At 42.1% G+C, this 22,984-nt stretch overlaps 1 protein-coding gene across 1 annotated transcript; it reads right to left on the reverse strand.

Annotated features, from left to right (window-relative positions):
• Positions 1-1,369: 1,369 nt before the first annotated feature.
• On the reverse strand, positions 1,370-21,738 carry ppp1r3cb (protein phosphatase 1, regulatory subunit 3Cb). The gene is made up of 4 exons (XM_084322751.1): positions 21,630-21,738; positions 14,573-14,839; positions 8,403-8,563; positions 1,370-2,553 (listed from the first exon to the last, which is right to left on the reverse strand). The coding sequence occupies exons 1-4, from the start codon at positions 21,734-21,736 to the stop codon at positions 1,973-1,975; spliced, it is 1,116 nt and encodes a 371-aa protein (XP_084178877.1). The 5' UTR covers positions 21,737-21,738; the 3' UTR covers positions 1,370-1,972.
• Between the last annotated feature and the right edge of the window lie 1,246 nt (positions 21,739-22,984).

Consider the following 22,984-nt stretch of genomic DNA (forward strand, 5'->3'; position numbering starts at 1 on the left):
AATCAACACTTTCTGCTTTTAAAAAACCAAGACGAATAACTTTCTCTTTTAGTCCACAGAAAAGTTGGTTGTTGTTTTTTCTAAAGGCTTCTTTTAAAAAAAAAATTTACTCAGAATGCCCTTGAATATAAACAAGTCATTCGTGTGTATTTTGAATGCCATTAAACACAGTGCTGAGACTGCTGCACTACAGTAAACAGCCATTGTTTACACAAACACAAAACATGCCATTTAAAAAGGAGGATTCTGAATTGTCCATCTGTGATCTAGCACCCTCATGACCACTCCCTCATCAATCTCCTCATCTGGACTGAGGAATCAAACATCTCCTCGTCTGGACTGAGGAATCAAACATCTCCTCATCTGGACCACTGAGGAATCAAACATCTCCTCATCTGGACTGAGGACTCAAACATCTCCTCATCTGGACTGAGGACTCAAACATCTCCTCATCTGGACTGAGGACTCACACATCTCCTCATCTGGACTGAGGAATCAATCTCCTCATCTGGACTGAGGACTCAATCTCCTCATCTGGACTGAGGAATCAAACATCTCCTCATCTGGACTGAGGAATCAAACATATCCTCATCTGGACCACTGAGGAATCAAACATCTCCTCATCTGGACTGAGGAATCAAACATCTCCTCATCTGGACTGAGGAATCAAACATCTCCCCATCTGGACTGAGGACTCAAACATCTCCTCATCTGGACTGAGGACTCAATCTCCTCATCTGGACTGAGGACTCAAACATCTCATCTGGACTGAGGAATCAAACATCTCCTCATCTGGACTGAGGACTCAAACTCCTCATCTGGACTGAGGACTCAATCTCCTCATCTGGACTGAGGAATCAAACATATCCTCATCTGGACCACTGAGGAATCAAACATCTCCTCATCTGGACTGAGGAATCAAACATCTCCTCATCTGGACTGAGGACTCAAACATCTCCTCATCTGGACTGAGGAATCAAACATCTCCTCATCTGGACTGAGGACTCAATCTCCTAATCTGGTTTGAGGACTCAATCTCCTCATCTGGATTGAGGACAGGAGTTGTGGGTTTTTTGGAGTCATGCTTCAGCACTCAGTCCAACAAGGCAACCACACAATACACAAAACATGTCCTGAAACACAGCCAGACATGTATTTTTTAAAGTCTCAATTCACAACGAAAATGACATCATTTCCTTCTCCGTCAGTTTCCCCATCAGACTGAATTAGTTAAAAGTCAGATGGTGTGTTTGGCTGTAAATACAACCATTATCACTGTACATATTATATACTCTGTGTACATAAATGTATACGCAAAACATGGTCAGTGTACACACACACACACTTTACTGTTTATGGACATAATATATGGTGAGCTCAGAGTTCAGCTTCAGCTCTGGGTTAGTTACAGGCTGCTGATGTGGTGGATGTGTCTTCATGGTAGAAGGTGTGTGAACTCCTGAACAAATAAAGAATAAATCCTTCACCCAGTGCTACTGTGAAGCATGTATAACTCTCCCGATTCTTGAATGGAGCATTCTCAACTGTAACGAACCCTTAAATAACCTTAATGAACCCTTAATGAACCCTTACTGAATCCTTGTGAAGATAGAAAGGAACATGATGAATCTCTTTAGCAGATTCTCAGCCTCTGAAATGCTTTATGTTGCTAATATGCAGGCCTTATGAAGCTGTTGTGATGATTAATGTCTAATTAAAACTCTCATCCATCCGTTCCCAGGTGCTGTCACCCCGTCTGGTTAGGCACAGGGCAGGTCCTATTCCCTGCACCCACAGTGTAGCTGGTATCCAGTGGGTTAGACAGAGCTGTATATGGATTGTATACAGGCCTGTCCTATGAAACCCTTTCATCCTTTCACTTCTTCCGTATCTCCCACCTGTGGCCATTCAAGTTGGTTGGTTTTGGGGAGGTGAAATGGCATAGCAAGGAGTACTGTGTCCTGTCTGCTCTTCACCAGTAGGGGGCGCTGTTCTCTATTCTCCCCCAGCTCTGCCACTCTGGGAAGATCCCGGCCGACGTCCTGGGGCTCCCAAACCGATCGAACTCCATCTCTTTTTCTTTCCCTCCCTCTATCCCTCCTCCATCTCTGCGAAAGTCTAGCAGTGCCATTCCCTCTGCATTTCGTCCAGTGTTGGCGTCGGTGTCGGCCGGTACCAGACGGTAGTTGTTGCCATCGTTGTTGTCCCAGAAGGTCTGGTCCAGGCCCTGGTACTGCACACAGAACTCCACACCCTCCGACAGGTCGAGAACCTCTTGGAACTCCACGGTGAAGGAGAAGGTATCGGTGTCCGGACAGCCGTACACATTGTTGAGGTATGAACATGGGACATCCAAGAAAGAGCGCCAGGAGTCGAAGGTGACGCGTATGTGGACAGACTTCTTGAAGCTGACATTTCGAACCTTGACAGTTCCGGAGAGGGAGCGCTCCTGGAGAGAACAGTTCTCCAGACAGACCTGGTTGGTTTTCAGACGATTCCTTAAGTCCAGATAGTCTGCAGCCGGCTGTGGGAAGGCCAGGACCAGACCAAGAACTGGCTCCTCTGTACCTGCGAGAGGAAAGACGAGGACAGGTTAAATTATGCAATATACAGGAAGTCAGTAATGTCCCCAGCTGTGTCTCAAACATTTCCAAAACAGTCAGACTTTACAAAATAGTCAGACATTATAAAACAACAGTCAGATTACAAAACAACAGCCAGACATTACAAACCAGAGTCAGACATTACAAAACAGTCAGACTTTACAAAACAGCCAGACTTTATAAAACAACAGTCAGATTACAAAACAGCCAGACATTACAAACCAAAGTCAGACATTACAAAACAACAGTCATACTTTACAAAACAGTCAGACTTTACAAAACAACAGTCAGACATTACAAAACAGCAGTCGGACATTACAAAACAACAGTCAGACATTACAAAACAGCAGTCAAACTTTACAAAACAATAGTCAGACTTTACAAAACAACAGTCAGACATTACAACACACCCACATGAAGGCAACTAAACAACAGTGGAGTATATCCCCAAAATTCCTCAAATGTGGTCAAATGGTTTGGCCTACCATCTGTCTTTTACAAAGGGTGGTCACTAGATGCCACGCATGAGGTATAGTGAGAATCAGGTGAATGGTTTAGAAGTATTGATAATAATGGTACGATATCAAAGCAACAACACATTTCAAATGTCATCATTATCAGACAACCATTATGAGGTAGTTAACTTTTTTTGTGGGAATAGCGCCACCATCAGGCCAAATGCCTCAAAACCTCATAGGCCTCCTAGCTATCGTAGAACAAACATATTTGTCACCTGGTAAATATTAACAAAATACTCATTATACTGTATGTATGTGTTAGGGATGGGATGGTTTGTGGCACCTAGAAACCGTCGGGTTTACTTTGGTACCGTGTAACCCTTTGCTGTAGTCTAATACAGTGGTTCTCAACTGGTCTAGCCTCAGGACCCAACATTTTCCTTAGTCATTAAGTCGCGACCCAATTTTTTTAACCACTATGATTTATTTCACTTTTTTTTTTTTTTGCAGTAATACACAATCTTTCATGCACTGTTAAAAACATGAAATAAACACAAAAAAATTCAGTGCAACTAGGGCTAAAAACCCAATGAAATTAAATAATATATGCTTCTTAGCAGATTTCTTAATATAACAAACCTAAGTTTGGGGGAACTAATGGGATAACGGGTTGCAACAAAAGTTCAGCTAGGGCTAAAAACCCAATGAAATAAAATAATAATAAATAATATATATTTCTTAGCAGACTTCTTAGCTTAACATAACAAACCTAAGTTTTGGGGAACTAATGGGATAACTGGGGTTGCAACAAAAGTGCAGCTAGGGCTAAAAACCCAATGAAATAAAATAATAATAATAATAAATAATACCGGTATATGCTTCTTAGCAGACTTCTCTACAGTAAGTTTGGGGGAACTAATGGGATAACTGGGGTTGCAACAAAAGTGCAACTAGGGCTAAAAACACAATGAAATAAAATAATAATAATTAGGGCTGTCTTAAATACTTCGAAGCTTCGTTCGATGGCACAAGCTTCGAACATAATTTTTATTTTTACTTCGGTGTGTGTGTGTGTGTGTGTGTGTGTGTGTGTGTGTGTGTGTGTGTGTGTGTGTGTGTGCATGGGGCCATTGGGTGGGGCCGGGGGACAAATACACTGGAGGAAAGTAACCCAGCTCAGCACTGCCCAAATTATATCATCACTATTGCCTGTTTGAATATATACACCACCTACACATATACACCACCTACACGCCTATTCTCAGTCCTTGCCCCACAATGGTGGAATGAACTACCCACCCCAGTTAGGACAGCCGAATCCCGTCCAATCTTTCGCCGTCGACTAAAGACGCACTTCTTCAACCATTATCTGAAATAAAATAAAATAAATAAAATAAAATAAATCTAACCCTAACTAACCTTACTGTCATGCACTTGTCCTAATAAACTAACCTACACTGTAACACGCAACACTTTGATGAATATTGTTACTCAGCTGATAAGAGTTGTATCCTTCCTGATGACCTGTCGTACAGAACTTGTAAGTCGCTTTGGATAAAAGCGTCAGCTAAATGACTAAATGTAAATGTAAATGCCTTGTAGAATTCCACACATAAGAAAGAAAGATACTGGGATGAATAAACAAAATAGGAAATAAAATGTAGAAATGCATGCAATACATAAATAAATATGAATCTCCATATATGAAATAGAACATTTAGATAAGGTGCTACTGAGATGTTTTGGTAAGTTCTTTGTTTTTTTGTGGAAGTAGCCCTTCTTAAAAATGCATGAACATTGACTGATAATTGGTCTGTAGTGGAGTCTACAAGGTCTACATTGCCGGACCTTGTAGACTGACATAATTCTGTGCATAGTTTAGGCTACGTTTAGACGAGCGTTTTGTGAACAGAAACCGCAAAAGTCATCTTGCGGTTTCACTTTTAATTTTACGTTTAGACGAGCGTTTTGGGGTGGAATTCTCCGTGCAGACGACGCTGTAACGACGGACCCCCGCTGTCACACGATTGGCGCATATGTCACATGACGTGCTGTGAAGACCCGCCCTACTCTGCCTCTGATTCGCAGACTGTGGATGGGGAATGTGATTGGACCAAAGCAGAGTCACTCGCAGACAGTGGGTCCACTCACACCGCGGGACAGATTATTGTGTATTTAACCCTTTCACTGCCACACGACAGCCGGTTGTGTGATAGTAAAGGGTTAACCTTCTGTCGTGTGGCAGTGAAAGGGTTAAAAGTACTGCCAATGTAGCCTTCAGGTGATCTCAGTTAGTCAGACATACTTGCTTTGTTTACGTCTCGGCTACTGGCGCATACCTGCTACCTGTGACGTAAGCAGTACGCGCGACCAGAGCCGTGACAACCCTTTCGTCATCGTTTTAACAGATTTATACGGTTTAACAGTTTAGACGAGAGCGCAAAGCTTTTGCGTTTCTAGGAATTCCACCCTGGAAGGTAGTCTCACTTTTTTGCGGTTTCACCCCGTAAAAACGCCGTTTCCGTATAAACGAAAGGCACATCCGAAAAAATATTTTTGCGGATTCACCTGCTAGCGTTTCCGTCTAAACGGGGCCTTAGTCTACACAGGCCATATTTCAAATAATCTAAATCTTACTTCATTCATCTTAAACATTCTTGATTTGGGGGGATTGGTAGTTCCCATGAAATCTGAAGTTGTTCAAACGACAACAGCGATCCACCTTGAATTAAATAACACAGCCGTGTTGGCTGCGTCACAGTCACGAAAGGGGCTACTTAATTCATTAATCCAATCCACTTTATTTATAGAGCACATTTAAAAACAACAAAGTTGACCAAAGTGCTGTACAAGTCCCACAACATAAGATAAAAAAAATATATATATAATTTTTTTTTAATTCGAAGCTTCGAATTAAAATCGAAGCTCGGCCCCGAAGCTTCGATTGCCAAAAAAAATTTAGAAGGTCAGCCCTAATAATAATAAATAATAATAATAATAATAATAATAATAATAATAATAATAATAATAATAATAATAATAATAATAATAATAATAATAATAATAATATATCCTTCTTAGCAGACTTCTTAGCTTAACATCCCAGGGAACGAATAGGATAACTGGGGATGTTGTTTGCTCCTGACAAGAGTCTCAAAGTCTGGGGTGATGGTAGACAAAGCAACTCTGAGGTCATGCTCAATGTCCAATCTGTTCCTCTGCTTTGTCTTCAGCTGGACCAGAGCTGAGAAGCCACTTTCACAAAGATAGGTAGTTAAAAAAATAAAAATAAACACACACAAGTGCTTTTGTTTGTATAACTAGTCTTTGACTATTTCCATATTATTTCTATATAATACTATTTTCATACAACACAAAGAACAAGGAATACTAAGTTCAGTTAACATTAGTAATTCATGCCCACTGCATTTAAATCCAAAACCGAGCAGGACCTTTTAGTTTGTCCAGGTGAGGTGGTGAGTGCAGCTGTGTCAATCAGTTTGTCTGGGTTTGTGTATATAAGCATCAATACATTTAACATTATGGGCCAGTTTGCATCGGGTTGGGTACCACTTTCTTTCTAATGTAATTAACACTTTGGTTGCCTTGGGTTAAATTAATGATATACCATAGGTTGCCGGCTCTATTTGTCTATGGAGAAGTACCCCTTCTTTGCATGGCTATAACTTTTTAAATTCTATTGCTACATTGCCATTATTAGGGCCCATTCAAAGTCCTATATGTATTGTTCATTGTGTAGCAACGTTAAACTTTTTCATTCACATATTCATAGTAAAGTATGGTCTAATGTATAAGTATGTTTTCATCTCTTTCTGCAGCTTTCTCCAGAACGTGATCTATAGCCCCAAATGCATTATATTGATGATGCAATACAGTTTTATGGCAATCAGCGCGATATAAAAAATTCCAACTAGACGTACTTCTAGAAGTTACTACACGTCATCTGATGTTGACCGGATGGGCTAGGGGGCGTTTATAATTCCGTGGGCAGCGTTATACCAATCATCTAATGTGGGTCAAATGTTGATAATAGCAGTTAGTATCGAAGACGGTAACGTTACACGCTGAAACTCACCCCAGTCTCCGCGCGCCGTTGGGCGATCATCGTCGAGTTGAAATCTTATCATTATGGGATGTAAATTTACCCGGTCCATCTCCAGCTTGTATAATGGTATATACGTCCAAATCATGTTGTTTATCGAGTTATTGGCAATCGATCACTGTGTAGTGTGACGAGCCAGAGTCGCGGGACCTATAGCGAGCGCCGGAAGTACTACGGTCGTCTAGGACAACCTCTATTCAACATCCTGTTTGGCGATTGCGCCGATCGGCCACCAGATGGCGCTCCTGAACCGCCAGAGAGCTCAGTGGGTCCTGCTGGTGGATCTCAGGCCAGCGGAGGGGCATTATGAATCCGATCGCAGATTTTTGAAATATTGATATAAGGACGCTGTACAGCGTCCCCCGGCAACTTGAGCATGGCCAGCAATGACGTGAAAAGACGTTTCATGGCAGTCAAAGTGTGATTCAAGCGTGTTTTATTTTTCACGTCACTTAAATGTTGGGGTTTGAGTTCAATTATTATTGCCTTGGTGAAGTGATTGTTATTGTACTGTAGGTGAACGAGGGTGTAGCAAATGTGCAGTCCATCGCTATCAGAGCTTGGTTTGAGTATAAGCTGTGTTGGAGGTAGAATTGTAGTCAGAATAATGTTGTTATACCTTTTTATTTTTTTGGGGGGGGGGGGGGTCATTCCATTTGGGCTGTGGGGGGGTGCTTAATGTCTGAAGAAGTCGGCTGAAGGCTTCTTGTCCTCTGCGAAAGCATGCAATTGGTCCACTGATGGATACATCTAGATATTATGTCTAGTGTGTGAAATCCTCTTTCAGTGCCTCTGTGCCAGTTTTCTTAGGCAGTTAGCTTCGCTGGTATGTGCGCCATTAGCATTAGCCATGCTTCTAGGCCTCTTTGCTTTTGGAAAGAATGATAAGATAGCAGAGCAAATGATATCAACCACCTTACTATTGAGAGCTTAATTAAATCGGTAACAAGATCACCAAGGCAGATTATTGAGGCATTAACTAATGAAAGTTATCATGCTAGCATTAGCTAACTAGGGCCTTCCTATTTGTTCTTCTTCACGCATAGGCTCTTAATCATACACATGCGTATATCAGACAAAGGTTCCGGCAGCAAAGGCTAACTGTCAGCTAAGGCTAACTGTCAGCTAAGGCTAACTGGCAGCTAGGGCTAACTGGCAGCTAGGACTAACTGGACAGTGACAGCATCCACTACACCTGTCTTTCCTCCATGGAGTTACCTGGGTTCTGTTCCCGAGTGAGGCCTGCAGTGGCGCCCTCTAGGTCAGACAGGTGGAACTGCAGCTCAGAGAGAGGATCCTCCTCAAACTCCTTAAAGATGTGGACGGCTGTTAGCGACATGCCCTGGGAGTCAGCGAACACGACCCGCTTCTTCTGATGCCTGAGAGACACAGAAACATGGCATGCTTTCAAATGTCACTAACAGGACCGGGACTTCTGTTAGCAGTCGAGGAACCTGCAATACCTCTATCTTCATTGTAGCTGTAAAACTGAGCTTATGGTGAGAGGAGTCTAGCTAGCTACATGTGTTATCTTTCAGAGGGTGGCTGCCACTAATTAATTGTTTTTAATCCATCATTGTAGTAATTGTAATTCATTGTAATTATTAACTGTTATGATATTTGTGTCCTTTGTTAACTCGTCATCACTGTAAATGAGGGAAACCTCAGTGCTTTCACGAGTATAAATAAAGGTTTGAAATGAAATGAAATGACTAGCACAATTTTACAGCTACAATGAAAATGAAAATATCGTGAGAAAAAATACATGTTGAGGATTTTGTTGGTAGCAGTAATTTTATGCTAGCCTTAGCATATCGGCAAAAGGACAACATTGCACTCTGAAGCAGGTGATTTAATGGATTAGTATAAGTGACAATCCTCCCCCCCCCTTTTATTCCACATTATTTGTATGTGGTCGAGTGTACATAAAATAGTACACATAGCACCTTTAAAGCTGCTACAGATAACATGTAGCATAATCTTCTTCTATTATTACACTTATTTTTAAATAATACACCCACAGAGCTTTTAGAATGTTGCAGAATTAAAGTATTGCCCCCCCCCCCCCCCCCTCGCCATTAATTAACTCAATGGAGGCCAAACCCGAGATAAGTCGGGTTAACTCGCCAGCGGTTGGGCGCCAATAAGTCTGAGATTGCCAAAGTGCAATACCGGCCGCATCCAGCTAGACGGCGGTATCGAGCACCCTTTGTAACTAGGGATGTCCCAATCACGTTTTTTTGCTCCCGATCCGATCCCGATCATGTGATTTTGAGTATCTACCGATACCGATATTTCCCGATCCGATCATTTTTTTTTATATATATATATATATATATATATATATATATATATATATTTTTTTTTTTTTTTAATTCAACAAACATGACCATGTTCACGTCTTAAACTCATACTGAGGCCTTAGTTTTAGTTTTAAATTGCATATCATCATCATTCATTTATTTATTATTGTCACACAGATCAGAAGAATTTTGCCAAAACAAACCAATAGTATCCAGCTGCAGAACGGCAGACCAGCCACACTCTCAGACCCAAACGCATTTCCTTTGATTTAATTATACATCAAATGATTTATGAAGTTAACTTTTCAGCTGGATAACGTCAACATTCAGGGTGAATGTAATGTGAGAAATTGGGATTCAAAAATAAATAAATTAAAAATTAAAAATTATTTGGGTCTGAGAGTGTGGCTGGTCTGCCGTTCTGCAGCTGGTTACTATTGGTTTGTTTTGGCAAAATTCTTCTGCTCTGTGTGACAATAAATAAATGTATGATTATATGCAATTTAAAACCAAAACTAAGGCCTCAGTATGAGTTTAAGACGTGAACATGGTCATGTTTGTTAAATAAAAAAAGAAAGTAAAAAAAATAAAATATTGCAGTTTTTTTTTTTTTTTTTATCCCGATCTTCGGAAAATCACGTGATCAGCCCCGATCCCGTGATCAGATCGGGACATCCCTATTTGTAACCTCGTATCTTGGCCTGTGTAACGGCCAAATGTCTCCGGTCTCACTTTTTCTTGTCGGGCGAGTGGAGCGGTTCTCCCGGTTCCATTGAAGCGCGTCAAATATCCCCGATCCATATGTTGTAGGGGTCTAACGGTACACAAAAAACACGGTTCGGTATGTACCTCGGTTTTGAAGTCACGGTTCGGTACAGGTTTTCGGTACAGTGTGGGAAAGTTTGGCTTTCCAAGTTCCACTCAGGAGTGATGTAGTGTGCAGTAGAGCTGCCGCGGTATTGATGTTTTCCTTACCGCACAGATTTGCAAAATATTTCCTACCGCCGCGGTTATTACCGCACGCACACAAAAAATTTAAAAAAAAAAGTTTGAATGCATTTTTTTTTTTAGTAGTAGTCTACTCTTTATAGCATATAGCCTGCCTCTAGTCTAAATGTCTATCTTTAGAGGATGACTTTGCAGCATGAATATTGTTTGGGATTCGGCAAGCACGCATTAGTTATTGAAAGTGAAACACGGATTCGAAGTTTCCCCTCAGGTCGTGCGCAGTTCACTCGGTGTCGCGGGCAGGGGTGGTTACCCCTAACCCCCCCGACCCTTTCTTATTATTATTACTATAAAGTTACTACTTTATAATAAAGGCATTCGTTTTGTGGCATTAACATTATATAGTTATACGTTCAATAACATCAGCGTATTTACCGGGCCATAGCAAGGCAAGCAATACTCTATTCATATCTCAGTTCCTTTCTTTGCTCAGAGCGTGCTGAGTTGTCCCATTCTGCGGTCTGTTAATAAAGTTTTCAATCAGACAAGTGTATAGAACGAAGGGCTTTTATTATAACATTCGTTGCAGACAGTAAAATCATTATGTCTCGTTTAGTACTCCTTAGGAGCGATGGTAGTCCACTCCGGCGGAGAGTTAAAGCTAACGTTATTAGCCGTGTTGTGATGAGCTGACATTCAGGAAGTAAAAACCTAATACGCGCTTGCCGATTGGTGGTAACACACCGCATGACGCTACAACGTGTGACGCGTCTCTCTTCTGACCAATCAGTGGTCTGCAATGTTTCACGTGACTTTTCTGGTACCCAATAGGGTCGCTTGGAACCTCGATAGTGGAGTAGGGTATATCTGCAGAGCCGCAAGCCCAACGAGAGGAGGGTAATTTATTATTATTATTATAAAAAACAGCGGTGACGCGGTATTCAGCCTACTCTGCGGTGGCCGTGATGTAACAGCGATACCGCGGTAATGCAGTAATCGCGGCAGCTCTAGTGTGCAGTAACGAATTGTATTTGTATGGCTGTCAACGAATATTCTATATTGAAATTAATAATCGAGTTTTGAATTCAGTTCTGCACGTGCGTTCGTTAGTGGTTAACGTACCGTTGTATTTGTTCGGTACACAGCCGTACTGAACCTTAGGTCCAGTACTGAAACGGTTCGGTACGGATATGTGTACCTTTACACCCCTAATATGTAGTGGTGGATTATGCCGTGGACCAAATGGACATCGGATGTACCAGATGGCGATCAAACAATTGGAATATTATTTTTGGAATGCTCCCGATCACAGGTAAGGACTATCTGACATAAATTTTTGCTTGATCGTGCAATGCCGATCGGGCTGATAAGCGTTTTTAGTGTTCAATACGAATGTCATTACTCAAATAATCAGAAACTACCCCCCCCCCCCCCCCCCCCCTCTCATGCATTAGATTTGGGAATAATAGCATGTATAGGCAAGAAACGGCAACGTTTATAGTAGAGTTGACGTATAAGGCTATAACTCAGCATTTTGGGAATTACCCCAGACCGCTCTAAAACCATACTTATATTCACCACGGTATAACACGGGAACATATGGATGGGAAAATTAATTATTTTTCACATATTGAACGATAGATAGGTGATGTCAAATGGGCCATAGTATTGTATCCATAGCTATAATATAGAATATAGTTATAGCTCTACAAACAAGGTGACGCACTCCTATCTTTTAAAGCGTGGCCTTGCTATGACGGGCTCTGTCTAATAGCTGGCACTGAATGAGTTAATGAATTTATCATTTAACAAATGTTGGCGGGTCCAAAATTAATGTTGTTGTTTACATGTTGTGTGCATGTATCCCCTCCCTACTTCCCATTTTCTCCATGTGGAATGCAACTGATTGGATAAATGACATGCTGGTGCTCTAGTGCGACATCTAGTGGGCTGAATGTCACCTTTAACTGATTAGTAGTGAACTAGGTCCACTGTTTTTAACTGCTGTTTGTTGTTGTTGTCATTTATTTCTGATTTTGTTTTTATTGTGTTTTTATATTAAGCTGTAGTGTAAAGCACCCTGTGCATTCGTGCTGTGAAGGGTGCTATATAAATAAAGGTCATTCATTCATTCATGAGGCCCTGTCCACACAAACGCGGGGTTTTATGAAACCATGATTTAATGTGCACAGTTGCACTGTTCGTCCACACGCAACCCGGTTTTTGGAACAATGCAACCGTGCTCTTTCAAAACCGGAGTCCAGGGTGAAGTTTTGGGCTCATCCCGGTTGCAGTGGTTGCGTGTGGACATAGTAACCAAGATTATTTCCAGTGTTTACGGCAGAGCTGTCTTTTTCTGGTCTGCATCCCCATAACAATTGTTTGTATTGAGCCGTATTGTACCCATTCTACAATTCATCCATTCATTCTACTAGCGTTAACGTTACTAGTACAACCAATAGCGAGCGATATAACATTAACGAGACTGCTATATCAACAATGTTTGTGTCCAGCAAGATAGTCTCCCATGTGTAACGTTACTACGCTAATGTACGCTAGCCACAATGCTAACTATTACAATGGCAAATCCCAATCACATTAGCATGTAAATCTTTTTGTGAGACTAAACTCTCCGCTCTTGGTGGTAAATTGTTTTGATGTTGGTTGTTTCATCAACAAATGAGGCAGAACACACAGTGAATGTATCCTTTTTTGTTTATTGCACTTTGTTTTTGCTGCAAACAATGAATGCTATGTTGCTAAGTTCAAGCGAGGTAATTTAAAGATGGCAGGTTTCTGTTTTGAGCAGGACGTGTAGTGACGCGTTCAACCCTTCTGATTGGTTGAAAATGGCATGTATATTACATCACTCTGTGCAGAGTTTAAACCAGTCGTGTGTACAGAGGTTTATTTTTTGAAAACCTCTGTGTCAAAAATACCTGTGATCGTGTGGACTGGGCTATATAAGTCAGCTATATAACCCTAATATCAGCATATCACAGATATCATATTCAGGTTTCTCAGTCAGGATATTGTAAACAGGATATGATGTTGTAAACAGGATATGTTAACCCATTCTCCGCCGGGCATTGTACCCATCCTAAACCATCCTCTACCAGCTCTATTTGTCTATGGAGATGTTCACCTTCTTTGCAGGGCTATAACTTTTTTTTTTAATTGTATTGCTAAATTGACATTACTATGGCCCATTCAACATCAATTATCTATCGTTCAGGATGTAGGAACGCTTTACTTTTTCATTCACACATTCATACAATACAAAAATACGGTCTAGAGTATAAATATGTTTTTATCGTTTTCTGCAGTATTTCATAGAATGTGAGATATAGCCATAAATGCATATATTAGATCATCAAATGCAGTTAGATACCGATCGACGCCAGATAAAAAATTTCAACTGCACATGGTCCTAACAGTTATGACTCATCATGCGCGGATGAACGGAGGGGGGGGGGGGGGGGGGGTCGTTTATAATTCCATGACCGACGTTAAATGATTCATGTAGTGTGGGTGATATATTGATCAGAGCAGTTTGTATCGAAAATGGTAAAGAAAAACACTGAAACTCACCCCAGTCTCCTCGTAGCGTTGGGTGATGAGAGTGGAGCAAAAAGATCGCTATTATGGGATGTTGATCGATGCGATCTATTGCCGGGTTGTATATTACTAATACACGTCCAAATAATGTTGATTATTGAGTTATGGCAAAGATCCATATCCACGGTGTCTGTATTGAGCCCCGGGACGATCACCGAAAATAGGGGACGGACCAAGCACTTCCGGCCACTTCCGGTTTGGCAACTCGTCGATCGGCCACGAGGTGGTGGTATTGAAGCGTTGCAGAGTTGAGCGGAGTCCTACAGCACCAGCCAAGACTCCGTGGGTGAAATGTGAATACCATGACGAAAATATGAAATATTGATCTCAAAGACGCCTTACGGCGTCATTGGCAGATTACGCATGGCGGAGAATGACGTGTTAACAAGTCATTGGCGAGCAATGGGTTAACATGAGCCAACTCAAAGATGCAATACTGTATAATATATCCTGAATAATATCTTAATATTTATGTATAATATCTTAATATTTATGTTGCCATGGAAACATGCTCACTACCTGGGGCTCTGCCAGCCTCTGCTGTTAGTGGTGGTTGTGTTGTTGGTGGTGCCGCCTGGTGGACTGGAGGTGTCGCTGCATGTTCTGGAGCTCAGGCAGGGGCGCAGCGGTTTGCGGCGTGGCAACAGCGTCGCCGTGGAGGAGCAATTGTCATAGTTACCGAGGAAAGAGCACAGAGGTGGAGAGCTGGTAAGACAGATCCTCATCGCCATGTCAACAGGCATGATGGCAGAAGGCATTGCATTCTGACTTAGAATGTGGAGAACCCTGAGAGGGGGGGGGCAGAAAGAGAGAGATACAGACAGACAGACAGACAGACAGACAGACAGACAGACAGACAGACAGACAGACAGACAGACAGACAGACAGACAGACAGAGAAGGAGACAGACAGAGAGGGAGACAGACAAAGAGTTAGACTTTTAACAAGCTTTTACAGTGATTGAAGTTTATTTCAAATAATTCAACAACAACAAACACACAACAAGTACAGCAATAGCCTTAAGCCATTCAAATATATAAATGTATAAAAGAAACACAAAAGTCTAAAAAAAATTGTCATTACATACTGGGCTCATATAAAATGCAATGCCTGTGAGCCACCACTAGGGTCAGAATGGCTAACAGCGAGTGAGTGAGTGAGTGAGTGAGTGAGTGAGTGAGTGAGTGAGTGTGAATGAATGAATGAATGAATGAAAACTTTATTTAACAGATTGCAGAATGGGTACAATACAGTACGGCTCAATACATACAATTGTTAAGGGGATGCAGACCTGAGAAAGACGTTTGTCTTGTTTCCATCAGGGTCCCCCATTTTCAATTCATATAGACATTTATGACATACACAACATACATGACATTTATGGCATAGGGACATATAGGTATTTAGTACTGATACATTTGTGACATAAACGGTATTCAAATATACAGTACTGTTACCCCTAGATCCTGACAGAGTATATACATATGATGGGGAGGGGACTGTACATTAGGAGGGGGTGGGTGGGTGGGAGAGAAATATACATACGGCGGGGAGGGAATATATACATGCGGTGGGGAGGAGACCGTCTATTAGGAGGTGGTGGGGGTTTTGGGCATTTACGGTGGCCAGTTTCGAATTGCAGCCTCCCGTAGGTGCTCTTTAAGAGCGGTTTTGAATGTGGGTAGTGATTCACATTCCTTTACAGCTTTGGGTAGGGCGTTCCACATTGTTGTGGCATAATTGCGAAACGTGTTTAGTCCCTTGTTTGAGCCGAATCTGGGTTTTACATGATTTGTTGAGCTTCCTCTGGTGTAGTGGTTGTGGTATTCACTGACCTTTGGGAAGTATTTTGACATGTACATGGGTTTTTGATTGATTGAAAACTTTATTAACAGATTGCAGAATGGGTACAATACAGTACAGCTCAATACACACAATTGTTAAGGGGATGCAGACCAGAGAAAGACTTTCGTCTTGTTTACATCAGGGTCCCCCATTTTCAATTCATCAGGACATATATGACATACAGATAGTCAGTACTGCTACATCTATACATTTATGACATACCAGATTTGCAAATACAGTACTGTTTGTGATACAGAAGAAGTCAAGAAAGGAGAGTATATACATTTGACGTAGAAACTGTACATTGGAGGAGGTTGGGTGGGGGGGGGGGCACACTGTATAAACAAGTAAAACTGTACATTGAGGGGGGGGGGGGAGGAGACACTGTACAAACAAACAAAATTGTACATTGGACTATTGACAAAACCATACTAGGTAAATGACTGTACATTGGAGGGGGTTGGGTTAGGATATTTACAGGGGCCAGTGTTGAATTGCAGTCTCCCGTAGGTGTCCCTTGAGAGAGGTTTTGAAAGTGGGTAGTGATCCACATTCCTTTACAGCTTTGGGTAGGGCGTTCCACATTGATGTGGCATAATTGCGAAACGTGTTTAGTCCCTTATTTGAGCCGAATCTGGGTTTAACATGATTTGTGGAGCTCCCTCTGGTGTTGTGATCGTGGTATTCACTGACCTTTGGGAAGTATTTTGACATGTACATGGCATACACCGGGGTACCCCGGTCGTATAGTGTATCTTGTAGACCAGGCCCATTGCAAGTTGCTGTACTCTGTCGTCTACTCTAAGCCATCCTAGGTTGTCAAAGTGGGCAGGGGTGAGGTGGGTTCTGGGGTTCAGGTCAAGTAGTAGTCTGACCAGTTTGTTTTGTGATGTTTGTAATTTTGTTTTAAGCGCCTTTGAGGTGCTTTGGTACCATGAGGTGCACGCATAGTCGTAGTACCCTTGAATGAGTGCTCCTGCCAGAGTCTTCAGGGTATTCTTGTTTACCAGAGAGGAGATCCGGTACAAGAATCTAGTTCGTTGGTTGACTTTTTTTATTACATTGGATGCCATTTTGTCACAGGAAAGATTTGCCTCTAGGATGGAACCCAGGTAGGTAATTTCGTCTTTCCTTGTGACAATATTGTCACCCACTGTAACTGAGAAGCCGTCGGTCTTGCTGAGTTTGTTATTTGAACCGAAGAGAATGGACTCTGTTTTGCCCATGTGTAATGATAGTTTGTTACCAGCGAGCCATATGCAGATTTTGCCTAGTTCTGTGGATAATAAGGCTAACCCTCTCTGCCTCTGCGACATTTCAATCGGGCTACCAACTTGAAGTCGTGTGGACATTTGGATTATCGAAGCTTTTGGGATTGCAATAAGAAGATTTTGGATCTGTTTACCGCGCACAGGACCTACTAAAATGAACTGATTAAGACACTTGGACAAATGCATTCAGTCATTTGGACGGAGTTGTTAAAACTCACTCCACTCAAACCAATAGAGTTATAATTCACTCTACTCAAAATCAAATTTAAATCGACGTGACTGGGGAAATGTTGCCAGTCAGTCAGCCAAAACAAATTCCTGGACGACTCCAAGGTCGAACTTAGGCCATGGTTAGACTAGTGTATTCGTTTTTTTATACGTTTTTGAATACGTTTCATGTCCCTATTACACAGAAATGCGTTTTTTGGCGTTTTTTTGTGGATACGGCTGAAACGCTAAATTGTGTTTGCGTTTTGGAGAAACGCTAAAATACGCGCCGACAACACTGTGTAGTCTGCACGGAGCCGTTGTTGCGAAAACGCCCATGCGCAGTAGATACCATCTGCGTGCCCTTCCGGTGACAACAGTGTGTGTGTTTGGGACATAGCTCCGTGTCCCAAATAGCTTCAGCTACCATGTGTTGTCAAGTTATTGTTATAAGGACCCCAGTCCAAGCTACAACAGTCTGCATTCCCTTAACAATTGTTTGTATTGAGCCGTATTGTATTGTACCCATATGCAATATGTTAAATAAAGTTTACATCCATTCATTCTGCTAGCATTACCGATTGCATGAGCAGCTGGCTAACGTGAGCTATCAGGATTCAGACCCTGTTAGCTCAGAGCTCCTCTTTCAACTTAACAAGCATTAAACAAAATGGCCCAGTCATCTATTCACCTTTGTTTAATACACACAGCGTTGTCTCTAATGTTATCTAACTACTGATAGCTCGCGATATCATCAGTTTGGTGCTGGCTAAGTAGCGTGAGCTAACGTTAGCTTCTAGCCACAATGCTATATTGTTATAATGGCATACTCCATTGACGTTAGCATGCAGCTAACAATGCTACCGATCTTTTTTTAGACTAAACTATCCGCTCTTGGTGGTCACTTGTGTTGATGTTAGTTTTGTTTCATCAACAAATGACAGGCAGAACACACAGTGAATGTATCCGTTTTGTTTATTGCACTTTTATTAGGCTTTGCTGAAAAAGAATTGCTGCATTGGGTAACTAGGCAAAAGATGGTGGCCGCCTTGTTGACATTTGCTTTGCAGGCACATTCAAGTTCTGATTGGTTGAAATTGCCTTCATGTTTGCCACCTACTGCCACCTACTGCTTTGGCAGTGTACTACATCAGTGTGCTGAAACGAAAGGTGTAACCGCACCCTTAGAGCTGCTGGAGTCGAAGGCCCTCTTGTAGATAAGAGTGGCATGCGGCTCCCCCACCCCCAGCCCCCTCCCCCCACCCCCCCTCCTACGTGTTTGGCCCAGCGCCTCACGTTGGTGATGGCAGCTAACTTGTATGCGTGCTGGAGGGGGGAGCCAAGGCTGTCTCGTCAACCCCAAAACTTCCAAAGTTCGCGGGGTTTGTTTTTGTTTTCCTCAGTTTTGTCGTTGAGGAAATTTCTTTTTGCGGTTCTGATCATGGTGTTTACGTCATTTCTTAGTCTGTTTCTTTGAATTTTTAGTTCAACCACGTGGGCTTGGAGTTCACTGTTTGAGCTTTTGGAAAGCTTTGTCTGACTTTTATGAAGTTCAGAGCATTTTTTGTCTCTGGTTTTCATAGCGGCCAGTATTTCAGTGTGCATCCATGGCTCAGCGCGATTTTTAACCCTGGTGGTTCTTATGGGTGCCATGTTGTTGAGTATTGCTGTGAATTTGGTTTTGAATCCAAGCCATGTTTCTTCAACCTGTGTACCACTGAGTTCATCTGACCAGTCCAAGCTCCCCAGTTCTAGGTTAAAGGCAACGGTGCAGTGCTGGTATAACGGCGTTTTACCTCGGTCACTGAGGCTGAAGTACGCGCAATCGCGCACGGATATGTTCCCGCGTGTACGCGCAGTCACGCACACAAAAATCCGCTGTTCCCATTCGTTGTAACTAAGTACCGGCCCGCGGCCACCGTTTTTACATAACAAAAGCACAGGTAGAGTAGGCTGACCAAACGTCCTCTTTTGCCCGGACATGTCCTCTTTTCACGCCCTGTCCGGGGCGTTCGGGGGGGGTTAATTAATACATCTAATTTTTCAGTTTCAGTTTCAGTTTCACGGCCCTTTGCGAGCATGTGAAGGCTCAGGGCTGCATTTTTCGCCGAACATATAAATTACCGAATAAAGCGCTATTCGTTGCCGTTCGAATGCCATCTGGATCGCCAAAATCCGTGCCTCGGTTCTCGAGTTACATGCCGATATGTCAGGCATGCGACTTTTTACATGGCATTATCCAACCGGACTCCCGGAGAAGCATGCAGCTGCAGAGCCGCAGAGCCAGCTGACGGCCGCGCTGTGAGGCAATAGTATCCAGCTGCAGGACGAGAGCACCAACACTCTCAGGACCGCAACACTTTAAGGACCCACACTTTAAGGACCCTCGCTTCCATTGGCTGATTTGGGTCACATGACCGTCCCACCCAATGGCTGAATTGGAGTATTGCACTGCGGGATTGATTGATTGATTGATTGATTGATTGATTGAAAACTTTATTAACAGATTGCAGAATGGGTACAGTACAGCTAAATACATACAATTGTTAAGGGGATGCAGACCAGAGAAAGACTTTCGTCTTGTTTACATCAGGGTCCCCCATTTTCAATTCATCATAACATATATGACATACACGACATTAGGGCTGGGCGATAAAACGATAACGATAACTATCGCGATAAATTATTTCCTCGAAATAAACATGAAACGTGGTCGCAAAGTTTCGATATATCGATTTTCCAAACTTGGCTCCGTTCAGCCTCGGCTCAGCACAACAACAACCAGCGTTACGTGATGACGTACTTACGCACAACAGCTAACAACCAATCAGTGAAGGAGATGGCCGAGACCCGGAAGGAGGTAGGACTCACTCAACAACAAGGCTTGCTAGGCTAATTAGCTTGCACGGCGTTGTTTTATATATTTACGTGCCGAGTATGTGTGTGTTTTGAATTCTGAGGCCACGTTTATGGTAGTGTGGGATATACAGTGGACGTCGTTTTTATATATTGTGGCGGAAGAGAGTATTTTAGTGTCATATTTAGCACATTGTCATGGAATACACCGCTTAGAACCAACAGGCTGGCTAGGATAACTAGCTTGCACGGCACTGTTTTATATATTTACGTGCCGAGTATGTGTGTGTTTTGAATTCTGAGGCCACGTTTATGGTAGTGTGGGATATACAGTGGACGTCGTTTCAATATATTGTGGCGGAAGAGAGTATTTTAGTGTCATATTTATTGTCATGAGATACTCCGCTTGTCGGCTAACGTGCGCAGACTGATGACGACATCAACTCGACTTGAGACATTCGCAGCAGCATAAGAAGTTAATTAAACTTGACAGACATTATATCGACGATAATTATCGATATCGAATTATATGAAAATAATTTTATAATTTTATCGCGATAACGTTTTTGGTCATATCGCCCAGCCCTACACGACATACAGATAGACAGTACTGCTACATCTATACATTTATGACATATACCAGATTTGCAAATACAGTACTGTTTGTGATACAAAAGTTTCATACGCTGCTACCTTTTTCAGCTTATCTATTTCAAGAAAAAAAATAAAAATCTGTGCCAAAAAAAACTGTGCATGCGCGTGGAGCGTTTGACCTACTGTCAATTTGCCACTGCACCACTGACTGGTTAAAGGCCTCTCTAGAGTAAGTTTTGAGGTCTCTAGATGTGACTGTTTTGTGACAGCCGGCCTTCTGTTTTAGCTTTTTGCGGGTACAGAAAATCATATAATGATCACTTAACCCGCATGCTATCACCCCTTTATTGGTGAGTGAGTGAGTGAGTGAGTGAGTGACATGGTTCTTGGCCTTCCTAGCTAAAGGCTACAGTAGAGAATACATCCCCAGCATCTTGTTTACATTACACTCCACAATTATACAGCATCATTCACATCATCCGTAGCGCAGTTTATTCTCTCCCATTCCCTCCTCCTCCAAACTCAGAACCAACCAATCCACTATCGCATTCATTTATTTATTTATGTATTAATGTATTTGTGTATTTATTTATTTACTGACGACGCCTGTCATCTGCAGATTATGTTTATTAAAGAGACGATTGATTGATTGAAAACTTGAATGAACAGATTGCAGAATGGGTACACAACACAGTACGGCTCAATACACACAATTGATAAGGGGATGCAGACCAGAGAAAGACTTTAGTCTTGTTTACATCAGGGTCACCCATTTTCTCATCTAACGTGACGCACTAACTTACCTGGTGCAGTTCATTGGAGATTCATTAAAACAGACAACAACTCTGGTAACTCCGGGTTGTTTTAAAAACGAATAAAAGAAAGTAGTTGTTTTAACGTCTCGTCTCATAAAAACTCGGCTCCCCTCGCGCACCGCCGCGCCCCCGTCTAGTCGGTAGTCCGGTAGCGTGTTGTACACTGAAGGAGAGAGGAAGAGCGAGAGAGGGAGAGGTGCCCCCCTTTGTGAACTGATGATTTCAGAGAGAGAGAAATGGGATAACTTTTTATTTTGTAGAGTGATGGCAGCCCCCTGCTGGCAGGGAGATATATAGCAGGTGGTTTCTATAGGGTTAAACTAATTGATGTGATTTTTCTTTCTAACAAAGTAGCCTAAATCTGAATCGTATTATGTACATTTACAGTTACATTCAGTAATTTAGCTGATGCTTTTATCCAAAGCGACTTTCAAGGGTACTACGACTATGCTTGCACCTCATGGTACCAAAGCACCTCAAAGGCGCTAAAAACAAAATTACAAACATCACAAAACAAACTGGTCAGACTACTGCTTGACCTTACTCCTAGAACCCACCTCACCCCTGCCCACTTTGACAACCTAGGATGAGTAGACGACAGCAACTTGCAATGGGCCAGTACCATGGTCTACAAGATACACTACACCGCTAAGGTACCCATGTACATGTCAAAATAATTCCCAAAGGTCAGTGAATACCACGACCACAATGAATGAATGAATGAATGAATGAATGAATGAATGAATGAATGAATGAATGAATGAATGAATGAATGAATGAATGAATGAATGAAAACTTTATTTAACAGATTGCAGAATGGGTACAATACGGCTCAATACACACAATTGTTAAGGGGATGCAGAGAAAGACGTTTGTCTTGTTTACATCAGGGTCCCCCATTTTCAATTCCAACACCAGAGGGAGCTCCACAAATCATGTTAAACCCAGATTCGGCTCAAACAAGCCCTTAAGTTTCGCAATTATGCCACAACAATGTGGAACGCCCTACCCACAGCTGTAAAGAAATGTGAATCACTACCCACTTTCAAAACCACTCTCAAAGAGCACCAACGGGAGACTGCAATTCGAAACTGGCCCCTGTAAATGTCCAAACCCAACCCCCTCCAATGTACAGTTCTAATTCCTGGCGGTCAATGAGTTAACAATTTTGTGTATTGAGCTGTAGCTACTGTATTGTACCCATTCTGCAATCTGTTAATAAAGTTTTCAATCAATCAATCAATCAAACAAAGTATGTACAACAAGTCAGCAGGAGGTGTACACATCTTATCTGGCAGCTAAGGGTAAGTGGTATTGTTCATCTAGCAGTGTCGAACTTTGTG

The sequence above is a fragment of the Notolepis coatsorum genome (genome assembly GCF_963971535.1).
Source record: "Notolepis coatsorum genome assembly, chromosome: 10".
NCBI classification, from domain to species: Eukaryota; Metazoa; Chordata; class Actinopteri; order Aulopiformes; family Paralepididae; genus Notolepis; species Notolepis coatsorum.